We start from the raw sequence: 18,840 nt of genomic DNA, 5'->3' as shown, positions 1-18,840 counted from the left end.
CAAGTCCTCAACTGGCGCTTCATTAAATAGTACCCGCAAAACACCAGTCTCAACGTCAACAGTGAAGAGACGACTCCGGGATGCTGGCCTTCTAGGCAGAGTTCCTCTGTCCAGTGTCTGTGTTCTTTTGCCCATCTTAATATTTTATTTTTATTGGCCCGTCTGAGATATTGCTTTTTCTTTGCAACTCTGCCTAGAAGGCCAGCATCCCGGAGTCGCCTCTTCACTGTTGACGTTGAGACTCCCATGATTACTCGACTATGCATGCCTCTCCCTAACGTCAATATGCCTTGTCCATTGCTGTTTTGGTTAGTATTTATTGCCTTATTTCACTGTAGAGCCTCTAGCCCTGCTCAATACGCCTTAGTGAACACTTTAATTCCATCTCCAACACATTCAGTGACATCACCTGGTTTAAATTATATTCCTAGAGACAATATCTCTTTCATCGTCACTCTATGCTCAGGTTTACACCCACTGTATTCACATCCTACCATACCTTTGTCTGTACATTATGCCTTGAATCTTTTCTACCATGCTCAGAAATCTGTTCCTTTTACTCTGTTCTGAACGTACTAGGCGTCCAGTTCTTTTAGCCTTTAGCTGTACCCTTATCCTACACCTCCTCTGTTCCTATGGTGATGTGGAGGTTAACCCAGGCCCTGCAGTGCCTAGCTCCACTCCCATTCCCCTGGCGCTATCATTTGTTGACTTCTGTAACCGTAAAAGCCTTGGTTTCATTCATGTTAACATTAGAAGCTTCCTCCCTAAGTTTGTTTTATTCACTGCCCTAGCACACTCTGCCAACCCGGATGTCCTAGCTGTGTCTGAATCCTGGCTCAGGAAGACTACCAAAAATCCAGAAATTTCCATCCCTAACTATAACATTTTCCGACAAGATAGAACTGCCAAAGGGGGCCGCTTGCTATAGGCCACCCTCTGCCATCAGCTGTGCCCTGGACACCATATGTTAACTGATTGCCCCCCCATCTATCTTCAGAGCTCGTGCTGCTAGGTGACCTAAACTGGGTCATGCTTAACACCCCGGCCATCCTACAATCAAAGCTTGATGCCCTCAATCTCACACAAATTATCAATGAACCTACCAGGTACAACCCCAAATCTATTAACACAGACACCCTCATAGATATCATCCTAACCAACTTGCCCTCCAAATACACCTCTGCTGTTTTCAACCAAGATCTCAGCAATCACTGCCTCATTGCCTGCATCCGTAATGGGTCCGCGGTCAAACGACCAACCCTCATCACTGTCAAACGCTCCCTAAAACACTTCAGCGAGCAGGCCTTCCTAATCGACCTGGCCCGGGTATGCTGGAAGGATATTGACCTCATCCCGTCAGTAGAGGATGCCTGGTCATTCTTTAAAAGTGCCTTCCTCACCATCTTAAATTAGCATGCCCCGTTCAAAAAATGTAAAACCAGGAACAGATATAGCCTTGGTTCTCTCCAGACCTGACTGCCCTTGACCAGCACAAAAACATCCTGTGACATTCTGTATTAGCATCGAATATGCAACTTTTCAGGAAAGTTAGGAACCAATATACACAGGCAGTTAGGAAAGCTAAGGCTAGATTTTTCAAGCAGAAATTTGCATCCTGTAGCACAAACTCAAAAAAGTTCTGGGACACTGTAAAGGCCATGGAGAATAAGAGCACCTCCTCCCAGCTGCCCATTGCACTGAGGCTAGGAAACAATGTCACCACTGATAAATCGACTATAATTGAGAATTTCAATAAGCATTTTTCTACGGCTGGCCATGCTTTCCACTTGGCTACCCCTACCCCGGTCAACAGCCCTGCACTCCCCACAGCAACTTGCCCAAGCCTCCCCGATTTCTCCTTCACCCAAATCCAGATAGCTGATGTTCTGAAAGAGCTGCAAAATCTGGACCCCTACAAATCAGCCGGGCTAGACAATCTGGACCCTCTCTTTCTAAAATTATCTGCCGAAATTGTTGCAACCCCTATCACTAGCCTGTTCAACCTCTTTTGTATCATCTGAGATTCCCAAAGATTGAAAAGCTTCCGCGGTCATCCCCCTCTTCAAAGGGGGAGACACTAGACCCAAACTGGTACAGACCTATATCTATTCTACCCTGCCTTTCTAAGGTCTTCGAAAGCCAAGTTAACAAACAGATTACCAACCATTTCGAATCCCACCGTACCTTCTCCGCTATGCAATCTGGTTTCAGAGCTGGTCATGGGTGCACCTCAGCCACACTTAAGGTCCTAAATAATATCATAACTGCCATCGATAAGAGACATTACTGTGCAGCTGTATTCATCGACCTGGCCAAGGCTTTCGACTCTGTCAATCACCACATTCTTATTGGCAGACTCAACAGCCTTGGTTTCTCAAATGATTGTCTCACCTGGTTTACCAACTACTTCTCTGATAGAGTTCAGTGTGTCAAATTAGAGGGCCTGTTGTCCGGACCTCTGGCAGTCTTTATGGGGGTGCCACATGGTTCAATTCTCGGGCCGACTCTCTTCTCTGTATACATCAATGATGTCGCTCTTGCTGCTAGTGATTCTCTGATCCACCTCTACACAGACGACACCATTCTGCAAACTTCTGGCCCTTCATTGGACACTGTGTTAACTAACCTCCAGATGAGCTTCAATGCCATACAACTCTCCTTCTGTGGCCTCCAACTGCTCTTAAATGCAAGTAAAACTAAATGCATGCTCATCAACCGATCACAGCCCGCACCTGCCCTTCCGTCCAGCATCACTACTCTGGACGGCTCTGACTTAGAATATGTGGATAACTACAAATACCAGGTGTCTGGTTAGACTGAAAACTCTCCTTCCAGACTCACATTAAGCATCTCCAATCCAAAATGAAATCTAGATTCGGCTTCCTATTTCGCATCAAAGCATCCTTCACTCATGCTGCCAAACATACCCTCGTAAAACTGACCATCCTACCGATCCTCGACTTTGGCGATGTCATTTACAAAATAGCCTCCAACACTCTACTCAACAAATTGGATGCAGTCTATCACAGTGCCATCCGTTTTGTCACCAAAGCCCCATATACTCCCCACCACTGCGACCTGTACTCTCTTGTTGGCTGGCCCTCGCTCCATTCTCGTCGCCAAACCCACTGGCTCCAGGTCATCTCCAAGTCTCTGCTAGGTAAAGCCCCGCCTTACCTCAGCTTTCTGGTCACCATAGCAGCACCCGCTCGTAGCATGCGCTCCAGCAGGTATTTCTCACTGGTCACCCCCAAAGCCACTTCATCCTTTGGCCGCCTTTCCTTCCAGTTCTCTGCTGCCAATGACTGGAACGAACTGCAAAAATCTCTGAAGCTGGAGACTCATATCTCCCTCACTAGCTTTAAGCACCAGCTGTCAGAGCAGCTCACAGATCACTTCACCTGTACATAGCCAATATGAAAACAGCCCATCCATCCAACTACCTCATCCCCATACTGTATTTATTTATTTATCTTGCTCCTTTGCACCCCAGTATCTCTACTTGCACATTCATCTTCTGCACATCGACCATTCCAGTGTTTAATTGCTATATTGTAATTACTATGCAACCATGGCCTGTTTATTGCCTTAACTCCCTTATCTTACCTCATTTGCACTCACTGTATTTTCTGTATTTTCACTCACTTTTTATTTTCTTTTTGTTTTCTTTTTTTCTACTGTATTACTGACTGTATGTTTTGTTTAGTCCATGTGTAACTCTGTGTTGTTGTATATGTCGAACGGCTATGCTTTATCTTGGCCAGGTCGCAGTTGGAAATGAGAACTTGTTCTCAACTAGCCTACCTGGTAAATAAAGGTTAAATAAAAAAAATCTAATAAAAAAACTTCTGAAACGTGACAAAACAAAGGCTACACAACATGTCCATACAAACATCTGCTGTTAGATAGCAACTAGAGGCTAGAGTTGACCTGGCTGTGATAGCTACTCACTAGCATAGCTTATTCATTCACCTCAGTCGAGAGGGTATGAAACATTAGCTAACGTTACATGCGGGTTACAATACTAGCTCAGCACTGCGAATAAACACTAGTTTAGTTTTTTTCTGTTAAGTTAAACAGCAGTTACCTTGCCAGCTACATCAGTCAACTAAAGAGTAGCCAGTTTCTATTCCTTTTACAAGCCGGTGACCGAGCGCAGCGTGTACACTGAACTATGCTCAACTCTCCCGTGCTGGTCCAGCCAGCCTTCCAGAAGTTTTGCCCTCACACAGTCCATCAGCCCGCTCTGTGGCGTCAGAGTGGTCCTAAATCCAGTCGGATAAACACCCAAAACAGCCTACCCCACCGCTGCCTTGTTTTGTATCACATTCCAATGATAAAACTGAGGAGGACAAAAATGCAATTTCAGAATGTGGGGGGACATGTCCTGTCCGTCCGTCCCCATCCCCAGTGAAAGTTGCAATCCTGTGAAGACTTGGGCATCGAGTGGGCATTGACATAACAAATTCACTTTGAAATGGACTATAAGGATTACACACAGACTACTTCACATACAGTACAACATGACACTTGAGGGATAGTCGTACAACCCCTTTTCATTTTCCATTGCATCTGACTTTCTCATGTCTGTTTGTTTTTTAAAGCTAACAGTATTTTCCAAGCATAAGCATAAGTATTGTCTCTGAGCATAAGTGTCAAGTTGTAATGTCACAAGTACAGTGAAATGCCTTTTTTGCAAACTCAAAACCCAACAATGCAATAACCAATAACAATGTATTGCTAGATAAAAACACAAGAGAATAAGAATAGGAAATATGAAATACACAATAAAGTAAGTAAGTAAGTTTACATGTACAGGGATACTGGAGTGAAGGAGGTAGATATGGATTGGGGCAATGGGACTAGGCAACAGGATATAAGATAAACAGAGTAGCAGCAGCTTGTATGTGAGTATGTGTGTGGGTGTGTAAAGTAAGTATAAATGTATGTGCATATTATGTGTGAGTGAACAAATTATGGAGTGTTTGTGTGTGTGGTGGAGGGACAGTGTGTGTGTAGGGCCCTGTGAGTGTGTAGAGAGACAGTGCAAAGATAAAAGGTCAATAAAGATACAAGGTAAACTCAGTCCGTGTAGCTATTTTGTTAGCTATTTATCAGTCGTATTGCTTGAGGATAGAAGCTGTTCAAGAAACTGTTGGTGTCAGACTTGATGCACTGGTACCTCTTGCCATGTAGCAGCAGAGAAAATAGTCTATGGCTTGTGGTTGGAGTCTTTGACGATTTTTCGGGCCTTCTTTTCACACCACCTGATATAGAGGTCCTGGATGGCAGAGAGCTCAGCCCCAGTGATGTACTAGGCTTTCCGCACAACGCTCTGTAGCACCATGCGATCGAGGGCGGTGCTATTGCCATACCAAGCGGTGATGCAACCAGTCAATATACTCTCAATGTACAGCTGTAGAAACTTTTCAGGATTTGAGGGCCCATGCCAAACTTTTTCAAGTCTTCTTCATGACCATGTGTGTGTGTTTTGACCATTTTAAGTCTTAAGTGATTTGGACATCGAGGAACTTGAAGCTGTCTACCTGCTCCACTGCCGCCCCTTCAATGTGGATGGGGGCATGCTCGCCCCCGCCTCCCATTTCCTGTAGTCCACTGTCAGCTCCTTGGTCTTGCTGACGTTGAGGGAGAGGTTGTTGCTCCGGCACCACACTGCAAGGTCACTGACCTCCTCCCTGTAGGCTGACTCATCGTTGCCGGTGATCAGGCCTACCAACTTCGTGTCGTCATACGAACTTGATAATGGTTTTGGAGTCGTGTGTGGCCACACAGTTGTGGGTGAACAGTGGGGGGCCCTGTGTTAAGGGTCAACGTGGCGGAGTTGATGTTGCCTACCCTCACCACCTGGGGTCAGCCCATCAGGAAGTCCAGGATCCAGTTGCAGAGGGAGGTGTTCAGACCCAGAGTCCAAAGCTTGGTGACGAGCTTGGAAGGGACAATGGTGTTGAACGCTGAGCTGTAGTCAATGAACAGCATTCTCACATAGGTATGTATTCCTCTTATCTAGATGGGTGAGGGCAGTGTGGAGAGCATTTGAGATTGCGCCGTCTATGGATCTGTTGTGGCGGTATGCAAATTGGAGTGGGTCTAGGGTGGCTGGAATGGAGGAGTTAATGTGTGCCATAACCAGCCTCTCAAAGCACTTGATTACAGAAGTGAGTGCTACAGGATGGTATTCATTGTGGCATGAAGCCTTAGAGTTCTTAGGAACAGGAATTATTGTGGCCATCTTAAAACGTGGGGATTACAGACTAGGACAAGGAGAGGTTGAAAATTACCATGAATATGCCTGCCAGCTGTTTTGCGCATGCTCTGAGAATGCGCCCTGGAATACTGTCGGGGCCCGCGGCCTTGCGGGTGTTGACCTGATTAAAGACCCTTCTCACGTCAACCTCGGAGAGCGAGATCACACAATCCTCTGGGTCGGTGGTAGCCCGGCTCAACATTGTTGTTGTCAAAATTAAATGCATTTAGTTTGTCTGGTAGAGAGGCTTTGTTGGGCAGATCACGGTTGGGTCTTCCTTGCAATCCGTAATGGATTGTAGCCCCTGCCACATGCTTCGGGTGTCGGAGCCTGTGTAATATGATTCCACCTTTTTCCTATATTGTCCTTTTGCTAGTTTGACTCTGGGCCTTCTTGTATTTATTCCTGTTTTTGGCAGTAGCATAAACTATGATTGCAAAAGAGATTCATGTCACAATTGCACTGAAACTCCAATGAAACATGTCTTTCTGACATGTTTGATACCTTTTTTCTGCCTAGGTTTGTCAAATGATCTCAGACACAGCCAGACACAAGCTGCTGGTGCTTTCGGGACAATGCTTTGAAAACACAGGAGAGCTGATTCTGCAGTCCGGCTCATTCTCTTTCTTCAACTTCATAGATATATTCACAGACCCCGAGGTGAGTCAAATTGAGCAAATTGTTTGCTAAACAATTACTATACAATTATAATTGTAAAGTTTGTAATACTATTCTTAATCTGCTGAAGATTACTGACCTATCAATGAGCAACTCTCATCAATACATCAGATACAATACAATACATTTGTCATCTGTTATCTGTCATAATTGTGTTAATAATTATATTCTGTTTGATCAAACAGTCATGATTTTTATCTCAAGTCTCCAAATATCTCTCTCTTCCCCAGATTGGTGAATTGCTCATCACTATTCACCCAGCAAACAAAGCAAGCCTAACCCTCTACTGCCCTGAGCAAGGCGACTGGAAAAATTCAAACCTGGACAAACACAACCTACAAGATTTCATCAACATGAAGCTCAACTCACCCTTGATACTCCCAGAGATGGAAGGTCTCTCAGAGTTCACAGAATACCTGTCGGAGTCAGTAGAAATCCCATCGCCTTTTGACATGTTGGAGCCACCAACCTCTGGTGGTTTCCTGAAGCTCTCAAAACCATGCTGCTACATTTTCCCTGGCGGCCGCGGCGACTCGGCCCTCTTTGCGGTGAACGGGTTCAACATGCTTATCAACGGGGGCTCCGACCGTAAGTCCTGCTTCTGGAAGCTGGTGAGACACCTAGACCGGGTAGACTCCATCCTCCTGACCCACATCGGGGATGACAACCTGCCTGGCATCAACAGCATGCTCCAGAGGAAGATGGCTGAGCTGGAGGAAGAGCAGTCCCATGGATCCCAAGGTACCGGCGACTGGGTGAAGAACCTCATATCCCCAGACATTGGGGTTGTGTTCTTGAACATCCCTGAGAATCTAGAGAAGCCTGCTGAAACCAACTTCAGGGTGAGGAGAAACATTGAAGAGGTGGCACAAACTCTCCATTACCTGAGCAAGCTGAATCTGAGGCCCGAGCCTCTGCAGAGGCCGGTCGGGAACACAATCGAACCCATCATTCTGTTTCAGAAGATGGGCGTGGGGAAGCTTGAGATGTATGTGCTTAATCCATCAAAGACCAGCAAGGACCTGCAGCACTTTATGAAGCAGTGGACAGGTAGTGAGAAAGACAAAGCCTCTGTTCTTCTGCCCAATGGAAAAGAAGCAGAGCTCCCAATCTCTTACATGACCTCAATATCTTCATTGATCGTGTGGCACCCATCAAACCCTTCAGAGAAGATAGTGCGAGTTCTTTTCCCTGGAAATGCAACTCAGTATCACATTCTTGAAGGTTTGGAAAAACTAAAACACTTGGACTTTTTGAAGCAACCAGTTGTCACTCAGAAAGAGCTATCTTCTAACTTGGCTCCAGCCTTGAAGCAGGCAAAGTTGAAACATAAAACTGACAGCAAGGAGAGTCTGAAGTCAGTCTCAAGGCCATCACCAAGCAAAAGTTTCAAAAAGGAGTCAAAGGAGGAAGCTCCAGAGAAGGCAAAGACAGACGCAGAATCAGCTCGAGAAAAGACCGCAAAATTTGAGAAAAAAGATAAACCTTTGGTGAAAAAGGAAAAAGTGAAGGCACCGGAAAAAGAAGTGAAGGCTAAAGCAGAGCCGGCACCTGAAACTCCAGAAAAGAAGAAGCCTGAAATTAAAACAAAAGCTCTTAAGGAAAAGATTATCAAGAAAGAACCCAGGAAGTCTGTAGAAAAGAAGAATGATGAAAAGGAGGTAAAGAAAGAAGTAGCAAAGGAAGATGAGAAGCTAACATCTAAAAAGGAGGAAACACCCAAAAAGGAACAGAAGCAAGAAACACCCAAAAAGGAACAGAAGGTAAACAAAGAAGAGGTAAAGAAAGACATTTTAAAGAAAGACAAAGATTTCAGGAGAGATTCCCCAATGAAGATAAGGAAGGAAGAGAAAAAGGAGCAAAAGAAAGAAGATCTAAAGAAAGACATAAAGAAGCCATCCAAGGATGTAAAAAATGCTTCATCTGCATTAGGTGAAGGGAAAAAACTTGCACCAAAACCAAAACCTCTGAAAAAAGATGACACTACAAAGAAAGACTTTGGAAGCCCTTTTAAGTCCAAGGGAAAGCCAAAAGTCACCAAGAAGGACACCAAAGCCACAGATGCTAAATCTGCTGCTGCAGGAGCTGCAGCTATCACAGCAGGAGTGGTAGCCGCCACTTGTGCTGCGGAGGTCCTTGAGACAGAAAGAGCCATGATGTCTTCTCCAGAGGACCTCACCAAGGACTTTGAGGAGCTCAAAGAAGAGGAGATCGTTCAGGAGGAAGAGCCGGTGGTGGTCCACAGAGAGGCCCTCCTGCACTCTAAGGAGTCTCCTGAAGCAGAAGAGTCTCTGGATGAGGGGATCACAACCACTGAGCATGAAGGAGAAAGCAGGGAGACCCCAGAGGAACAGGAGCATAAAGGCAAGTTGAGTGGCAGCAGCAGTGAGAAGTTTGAAGATGAGGGAACTGGGCTAGATTATGAAAAGAAGGGAGAGACAGAAGAGGTCCATGAGCCAATGAGAAGGGAAATGGAGAAGCATATACATGCTGTGGATAGTGAAGACAAGGACTCTGAGGACGAGGGTGCGGATGCAGACCAATATGTAAGAGATCATAACAGAAATGAAACAGAAGTACAGAAGCTGGGGCTGTCTGTGATACACCCTCACATAACATCTGAGCCTCTGTCTCCGGCTGCATCTATTCATGATGAGACCCTTCCAGCTGGCTCCGACGACGAAGTAGCCTCAGATGATGAGAACCGAGACGAGGCATACACTGCTACATCTGGCCACACCCAGTCAACTATTGAGATCTCCAGTGTGCCTACTCCAATGGATGAAATGTCCACTCCAAGGGACATTATGAGTGACGAAACCACTAACGATGAGACAGAGGATTCTCCCTCTCAGGACCTTGCCAGGTTTGGAGGAACCACATTAGGAGACTTTGAGAGGAAGAGGCTGTCTCCGCTACAAGACGGCCCAGAGTCAGACCATTCAAAGAGTAATGCCACTGAAGGCAGGGACTACCACGCTTCTGCGTCCACAATATCTCCACCATCGTCACTGGAAGAGGATAAAGAGGAAGGATTCAAGTCAGACAAATTTGGTCTTGATTCAGCAAGACTCAGCTCTGCACTCTCCACTACTTCTCCTCTCATACGCTCCCCTTCAGCTCCCAAAGGAACCTTTGACTCATACCCCTCTGGATTCGCTGTACCAATTGAACTGTGCACAACGCTTTCAGGATCATCAAAGGCAGCAGCAGGGTCTTCCACCAGCCCAGATGACAAGACATTGGAAGGAACCACCTCACCTCATTCCTCCGGTCACACACCTTACTTTCAGTCTCCTGTGGATGAGAAGTCTGGCTCTATACCACCTGCAAATGACCATGGTCCTGTAATCGTGGAGGTTACGGGTGACAAAGAGGATTCCATCAGGGTCAGCCCCGTGGATGACCCAATTCCAGACCACACCTCATCTGTAGAGAAGGTGCTCTCCCCAATGAAGAGCCCACCACCAGTAAGAGGAAAGACACACTTTGATTTAGATCAAATGTTAACAATACACTTGAGTCAAGATGAGAGGAAAAATGGAGCTAGCGACAGTAACTCAGTCTCATCCACAAACCCCTTCACAGGTTTCAAAGAGGAGAGTAAAATGTCGATCTCAGAGGGAACCACATCTGATAAATCGGGCAGCCCTGTTGATGAGGCTGTAGCAGAGGACACGTTTTCACACATCGCCTCGGCTTCCACCACCTCACTGGCCACCAGCTCATTCCCAGAGCCTACAACAGATGACGTTTCCCCTGCTCTCCACGCTGAAGCCGGCTCCCCTCAATCAACAGAGGTGGAGGACTCCTTGTCTGTCTCTGTGGTTCAGACTCCAACCCCATTCCAGGAGGCAGAGATCTCTCCCAAGGGGGACAGCCCCAGGCCCATGTCAATCTCTCCAGACATCTCACCAAAGACGGCCAAATCAAAGACACCAGTACAGGAGCCCAAATCCCCGGAACATTCGACCATGTCATTTGGTCAGGAGTCCCCTGACCACTCATTAGCCCTGGACTTCAACAAACAGTCTCCAGAGCACACTTGTGCAGGCAGCTTGCGCGCCACGGAGAATGGGCCGACAGAGGTGGACTACAGCCCGTCAGAGGACAATGATTTGAGACCCGCTGAGCAGCGCCCACCCACTATGGACAAGCCTATGCTCTTCAAAGACAATGACTCAAGTCACGCCACCTCTGTGTCCCCTTCAGATGCTTCCCAATCCACCCCCTCGACCACTACACCTTGTCAGATGAGGGAAATATCACCTGTCTTAGCTCAGCAGATGGACAAATCCCCTGCCATCCCCTCTTCATCCTCCTATTCTTGCTTCACACAGAAAACAGAGATGTCTCTGGGAGCAGAAACTAATCCCTTCAAATGTGGAGATTCCAAATCCCCTGTCAGTCCCAAGGTTCCCTCCCCATCCTACCTTCCACTCTCCTCAAACCTCTCTGACTATCAGAAGTCTGCAGGTAGCTCCAAGGACCCAGACTCCTCCAAGAAGAGCCCTTCTTCTGGTTCCAGAACAGATGTTGACCTATGCTTGGTGACTTCCTGTGAGTACCGACACCCTAAGACAGAGCTGTCCCCCTCCTTCATAAACCCCAGTCCCCTGGAGTACTTCATGAATGAGGAGAACCCTCTGGAGGAAGAGAAGCCCCTGGCTAAGTCAGATGGAGGACCTCCACCCCCCAGCAGTAAATTACACGCTAAGCAATGTGAAGAGACTCCACCAACCTCCATCAGTGAATCTGCCCCTTCCCAGACAGATTCGGATGTTCCCCCTGGGACTGAGGAGTGCCCTTCAATTACCGCAGATGCAAACATAGACTCTGAGGATGATTCTGAGACACTTCCCACTGACAGAACCCTAACGTACAGACACGCAGATCCTCCTCCCGTGCCCCCCAGGGACTCTGCTCCGTCTCCAGCCCACCCAGATGTTACCATGGTAGATCCGGAGGCCGACATGCCCCCCGCTGACGACAACAACCGGACCAAGGACAAGGACTCAAAGGGAGAGGGAGCTGAGAAAGCTAAGAAGAAGAAGCTCACCAAGACCAAGTCCTCCTCTCCGGCCAGAAAGACTGGGCTCTCAAAAGTAAAGGATTCAAAAGTAATAGCCTCTCCCAAAAAGAGTGCAGGAGAAGGGAAAGATGCCAAAAATGCAACCAATACCTCTGCGTCAAGGGGTGTGAAAAGTGCCACATCAGGTAAGACCTGGTCCTCATCACTCATCTTTTCATACTTGGCCATGTGTCTAGATCCTTTGCTTTGTTTTCTGATAAAATAAGTTTAACGTTTAAGCTCTATTTGCCTCGGTATAGTTTCACATTTCTTTCATCCATGATGTACGTCGATTTTCAAACATCTCTGTCTCAGGTTCAGGTAGTGGAAAGGCAGCAGCGGCAATGCCCGTACCTAACTGCCCTCCCACATACATGGACCTGGTTTACATCCCAAACCACTGCAGCGCCAAGAATGTGGATGCAGAGTTCTTCAAATGGGTCAGGTCCTCCTACTATGTAGTCAGTGGCAATGACCAGACAGCCCAGGAGCCCAGCAAAGCTGTCCTGGACTCACTGCTGGAGGGCAAAGCCATGTGGGGAAACAACATGCAGGTACAGGGAGACAGACAGTCAAAATGTATCGGAATAACTGTGTTATAATGCCATAGTATCAGAAAGATAGATAGGTGTCATAGAGACAATAGACAAGACTTAAAAAGTGTACATAGAGAAGAAAAAAAAATAAAAAATATATATATATATATATATATATATATATTTGCTTTTTAGAGCAGAACAAAACAAACCTCTGAGTTTTTGAAAAAATAGTATGCAAACCCTAACCTCTTTTCCCTGTTGGCAGGTGACCCTGATCCCGACTCATGACTCAGAGGTGATGAGGGAGTGGTACCAGGAGACTCATGAGAAGCAGCAGGACCTGAACATCATGGTGCTGGCCTCCAGCTCCACTGTTGTCATGCAGGACGAGTCCTTCCCCGCCTGCAAGATAGAGCTGTGAACTTGATCCTGGGCCTCGTTCCGTTCCAAATTATGCTTCTCTTCTTCCCTTCATTTCTCCTTTCACTGGAGTGTGCACTCTATTGACATTCCAAGATGCACTTTCAGAGTGAGGGGACTGATGGAGGGAAGGGGCTGTAATAATTTAGATTGGAACAACCCTCTGGACTCTAATGATCAAAGGATCTAGTAACCAAGAGATCTAGTGATCAAGTGGATCATGTTGTTAGTGGTATCTTTGAGTTGGGGTGAAGGATGACGTAGACATAGAGTAAAATTATGTAAACACGTAATTTAAACAAATGCTCTTTGCCAACATTAATGAAAAATACATAGCTTGCATTACAATTATGTTTGAGTTTGAAATGACAACCGCAAATGTAATTGTCCACAATACTCAAACAAACTATCTCACACAAGTTAACATCAGCTTTGTGGATCACTTTGAATAAGGAATGATGTTATAATAATATCCGGTATGCATGAAATATATGACCTAAACCAGTATGGAGAACATGAAAAGAAGGTCCCATCGTATATATTGGTGCTCTTGACGTAAATGTATTTATTCAGAAAACTCTCTTTCCCATGAGCACCAATTATATATGTATCAAGTAACATATAGATAGAAATATCCACGAGAATATACTTGTTCATACTGGGGAGAAAATAGGTCTGACAATAATAAAAATAGATATAATGAAATTCATTTATCCTTAAGGTTGGGACTACAAATTTAAAAGTTAAAGATTCTTCTGGTACATGCTGACAACTTACAGTGAGGGAAAAAAGTATTTGATCCCCTGCTGATTTTGTACGTTTGCCCACTGACAAAGAAATGATCAGTCTATAATTTTAATGGTAGGTTTATTTGAACAGTGAGAGACAGAATAACAACAAAAAAATCCAGAAAAACGCATGTCAAACATTTTATAAAATGATTTGCATTTTAATGAGGGAAATAAGTATTTGACCCCTCTGCAAAACATGACTTAGTACTTGGTGGTAAAACCCTTGTTGGCAATCACAGAGGTCAGACGTTTCTTGTAGTTGGCCAACGGGTTTGCACACATCTCAGGAGGGATTTTGTCCCACTCCTCTTTTCAGATCTTCTCCAAGTCATTAAGGTTTCGAGGCTGACATTTGGCAACTAGAACCTTCAGCTCCCTCCACAGATTTTATATGGGATTAAGGTCTGGAGACTGGCTAGGCCACTCCAGGACCTTAATGTGCTTCTTCTTGAGCCACTCCTTTGTTGCCTTGGCCGTGTGTTGTGGGTCATTATCATGCTGGAATACCCATCCACGACCCATTTTCAATGCCCTGGCTGAGGGAAGGAGGTTCTAACCCAAGATTTGACGGTACATGGCCCCGTCCATCGTCCCTTTGATGCTGTGAAGTTGTCCTGTCCCCTTAGCAGAAAAACACCCCCAAAGCATAATGTTTCCACCTCCATGTTTGACGGTGGGGATGATGTTCTTGAGGTCATTGGCAGCATTCCTCCTCCTCCAAACACGGCGAGTTGAGTTGATGCCAAAGAGCTCCATTTTGGTCTCATCTGACCACAACACTTTCACCCAGTTGTCCTCTGAATCATTCAAATGTTCATTGGCAAACTTCAGACGGGCATGTATATGTGCTTTCTTGAGCAGGGGGACCTTGCGGGCGCTGCAGGATTTCAGTCCTTCGCGGCTCATTGACAAGATTCTCCCGTGTAGTTCTGGGCTGATTCCTCACCGTTCTCATGATCATTGCAACTCCACGAGGTGAGATCTTGCATGGAGCCCAAGGCCGAGGGTGATTGACAGTTCTTTTGTGTTTCTTTCATTTGCGAATAAACTGTTGTTACCTTCTCACCAAGCTGCTTGGCGATGGTTTTGTAGCCCATTCCAGCCTTGTGTAGGTCTACAATCTTGTCCCTGACATCCTTGGAGAGCTCTTTGGTCTTGGCCATGGTGGAGAGTTTGGAATCCGATTGATTGATTGCTTCTGTGGACAGGTGTCTTTTATACAGGTAACAAACTGAGATTAGGAGCACTCCCTTTAAGAGTGTGCTCCTAATCTCCGCTCGTTACCTGTATAAAAGACACCTGAAAGCCAGAAATCTTTCTGATTGAGAGGGGCTCAAATACTTATTTCCCTCATTAAAATGCTAATCAATTTATAACATTTTTGAAATGCGTTTTTCTGGATTTTTGTTTTGTTTTTCTGTCTCTCACTGTTCAAATAAACCTACCATTAAAATTATAGACTGATAATTTCTTTGTCAGTGGGAAAACGTACAAAATCAGCAGGGGATCAAATCCTTTTTTCCCTCACTGTAGATATTGGGTGTGATAGTTTAATAGGTCATCAAGCAGTCTCAATCCACTGATTACATCTCTGTCCATAAAAATAACGAATTTATAAGATTGATTTAACCCAGCTGCATACACCAAAGGATTGAGGAGAACTCATTTAAGTTATTGCCTTAGGAAGTGAATTGAATGTAAAAGATTGATGCACTGAGGACAAATAGAAGGTAGCATAAACTTAAAATAAAATAAAACGAGTCTGTCCCCAACTATCAGATAATCTCTGTATAGAGCTAGTTTCGTTTGACACTGCAGTGACGAAGTATGAAGAAATACATAGAGCAAGATAAAGTTCAACTGCACTGAGGGGCCTGTGGATCATGTTAACTGTCTTATTCCATTGCGACTATTTTGAGAACAAACAATTCTAGTAAAGATGTATCCATTCGTTGTGATTCTGTTTGCGCAAAATATTGTGGATTGTTTTGCCCATTAGTTAATAATGGGCACCATGATTTATACATTTTATCTCAGTGTTTTTAAGAGTTGTTATTTATTTATTTTAAACTTATAAAATGCAGTATAAAAATAATGACCTTCTTGCAGGAGAATTGTTTAATGCAATGTCAATCGTGCATTACAAATAAGTAGAACTTGTTGGCCAAATGTCAAATATGTTTCTTGACCAATTTAATTTGAAAAGCACTGTTTCAAAATAATATCTGTAACATTCAGAAAGATTCAGAAATGGTCTGTTAATGTTTGTGTTGTACTGATTTCAAGAGAACTCTATGTACTGTATTCTCCTGCTCAGTCCGTCCTGCAGCCTTTTGTGTCAACCACAAATGGAGCCCTAGCGACTGCTTGAATGTGCCACAGTATGTTCAGGCTTGTGAAGCTAAATACTTTCCTAAGCTTAGAAAAATTATTATTATTTTTTTTTTAAACACTGTACTATAATTAAATATAGCTTTGTGGCAGGGTGACTGGTCGAAAGAAATGTGCATGAGTAATGTAAAATATACAAAGTCTTTTTTCTCTTTTTAAGGATGGGGAAATCTGCCCTTAACTGCCAAAAGAACAATGCAAGGCTGTGCTAATTAATATAAGACACTTACCCCACTGGGGACAGACGTCAGTTCAACATCTAGTTTTGATTTACATTTGGATTAGTTGTCAAACTATTGTGAATTCAACATGAAATCAACAAAAAGTGTTGACGTGATTAGATTTAGATTAAAAGTTGAGTGTAAAAAATTATAAATTCCCTTATGTTGATTACTTTTTGCAAATCCAATCAGTTTTTCACGTTGATTCAACGTCATCACATTGAATTTAATTGTTGAAATGTTGTGGAAACAATGTTGATTCAACCAGTTTTTGCCCAGTGGGAGGTACATTAATAGTTGGTTGTCTTTGGGGTGTATCCAGCTACGCCATTATGGCATGGAGTGAAAAGTGAAACGAGCGGCTCTGACTATGTTGGCCATTTTAAGGTCTTTAAATCTACTTCATCATAGTCCATGGCCCTGTAGCTACTCAAGGAGGATGTGTAGAACCTCGGCCAACCACAGGTCTGTAGAAAGAAGTGGTCAGATGCCTTGTGATGGAATATGGCAGTACCTCTGCCAAAATCGCTATGAGTCAGTTAAAGCGCTGTATAGATACGCTTTGAGAAGAGTAGAACACGGGGGAGAGTGACTGTTTTGGGTATGAGTTCCAGGTGTGAAAGACAAAAAAACTAGACACTTTAAAAGCCAGGACAAATAGTAATAACTGTAACGCGAAGCCATGAACAGAACAATAGAAAACACTAATGTTCAAACTCCAACCGCACACATCAACCACAAACGACCATGCCTATTTGGAGGCCATGAACATACAACCATCCTTTACTCAGAACAAACGGTCACTGTTAGGTGAAAACTCACAACGTAGACAAAATATTACAGTCAACCAACCAGAGGCAGGGACTTTGTTACTGTCTCCATGGCAACACAATTATCCAGTTGCCCGGTACAGCTCTGCAACAGGAACCTTTAACCATAAGCATGACCATTCTGCCGTTCAACTACAAACTATAGTGACCGACCGACCACACACACCACTCTTTCTTGACCTTTTCCTCACGCTACTACTATATTGTACTCCTTGCTTTCTATAATCTCTGTAATCTCTCTCTATCTTTCTCTCTTTTGGATGATTGTTAATACTGTCTGCAGCTGTGTGATATAAAATTGTCTCGTGATCTCTGCATCCTCCCTCTCGTTTTCCAAACTCATACCAAACGTAGCGGTTAGTTTCAAGTGAAAGTATTACTTAGTGCTTTTCTGATATTTGCGTGCAGTATCTCCTCTCCCCTCCTATAGGACATTTGATGTAAAGGGAACTACTATTAAAAAGGAAACCTACAAAAAGTGCCACAATAAACTCATGTTGTGGGAAATCATGAATGTATGTCTTGGTGTCTTCTTTCCTAAATGAATGTACAGTACCAGTCAAAAGTTTGGACACAGCTACTCCTTCAAGGGTTTTTCTTTATTTTGACTGTTTTCTACATTGTAGAATAATGGTGACGAACAGAGAGGATTGAAGGGAGGAGAGATTGAAGGGAGAGAGACGGAGATGAGGGAAGAGAGATTGTAGGCCCAGGAAGTTAACCTGTTTGTCACGCTGGTTATAACCACTGGGATGGATAGGGGTGCTAGTCTAGTCTAGGCTGCAGCCTGCCTTGAGACACACATTGTCCCATGAGGAACATGTTATGCAGAGTTTTAGACAATGAGGGTGTGAGAAGCATGATAATGTAATAATTTTACTTCATCTGAAAATTTTAACAAAACTCAAAAAGGTAAAACAAGCCATCAACAATCAATATTATTGAAACTGATGGAACAAATAATCAACCAACCATTATGATAAACTAGACTATGGGCATTGCACTTGCAGGTGGTCTATAGACTTTTTAAGGTGACCTTTCCCATGGCAGCATCATTACCAGCAGCACGTTAGCATGTGTCTGTCTGTTTGGGCCACAAGAACACATGTTCAGTTTGGAACAGGTTGGAACAGAGGCCTAATGAGCTCATTACAGGGGGAGATTATCACTGTAACCCCTCCAGATTGACACACGCACGCATTCAAGCTCACAAGAACACACACACACACACTTGTAACTCCTCCAGATGACATTAATTACTCACAAGTGCTGATGGGGAATTCCCCTAATTAACTGTGTCCAGCCCTGTAGCCATATGGGGTCATTCTGAGTGCAGACATTGTCACTTGCTATCTATTTTGAAAAATAAAATAAAACGCAACAAGCAACAATTTCAAAGATTTGGCTAAATTACAATTTATATAAGGAAATCAGTCAACTGAAATAAATAAATGATTTCCTAATCTATGGATTTCAAATGACTGGGCAGATGGGCAGCCATGGGTGGGCCTGGGAGGGCATAGGCCCACCCACTTGGGAGCCAGGATCAGCCAATCAGAATGAGTTTTCCCCCCACAATAGGGATTTATTACAGACAGAAATACTCCTCAGCCCCTCCCCCCACTGACGAT

At 44.4% G+C, this 18,840-nt stretch overlaps 1 protein-coding gene across 1 annotated transcript in view; it reads left to right on the top strand.

The window, feature by feature from the left end:
* LOC106562968 (microtubule-associated protein 1B) overlaps positions 1 to 13,841 on the top strand; it is a 53,731-nt gene extending 39,890 nt beyond the window's left edge. The window contains exons 4-7 of the mRNA XM_014128121.2: positions 6,788 to 6,928; positions 7,177 to 12,163; positions 12,333 to 12,571; positions 12,822 to 13,841. Of these exons, the coding sequence (XP_013983596.2) occupies positions 6,788 to 6,928; positions 7,177 to 12,163; positions 12,333 to 12,571; positions 12,822 to 12,977 (5,523 nt within the window). The 3' untranslated portion in view covers positions 12,978 to 13,841. The remainder of the gene's footprint in view (positions 1 to 6,787; positions 6,929 to 7,176; positions 12,164 to 12,332; positions 12,572 to 12,821) is intronic.
* The last annotated feature ends 4,999 nt before the right edge of the window (positions 13,842 to 18,840 follow it).

This window comes from Salmo salar, chromosome ssa11 (genome assembly GCF_905237065.1).
Source record: "Salmo salar chromosome ssa11, Ssal_v3.1, whole genome shotgun sequence".
Taxonomy (NCBI): domain Eukaryota; kingdom Metazoa; phylum Chordata; class Actinopteri; order Salmoniformes; family Salmonidae; genus Salmo; species Salmo salar.
Note: the sequence above shows the minus strand (reverse complement) of the source record. Positions and strands in the feature narration are given on the sequence as shown.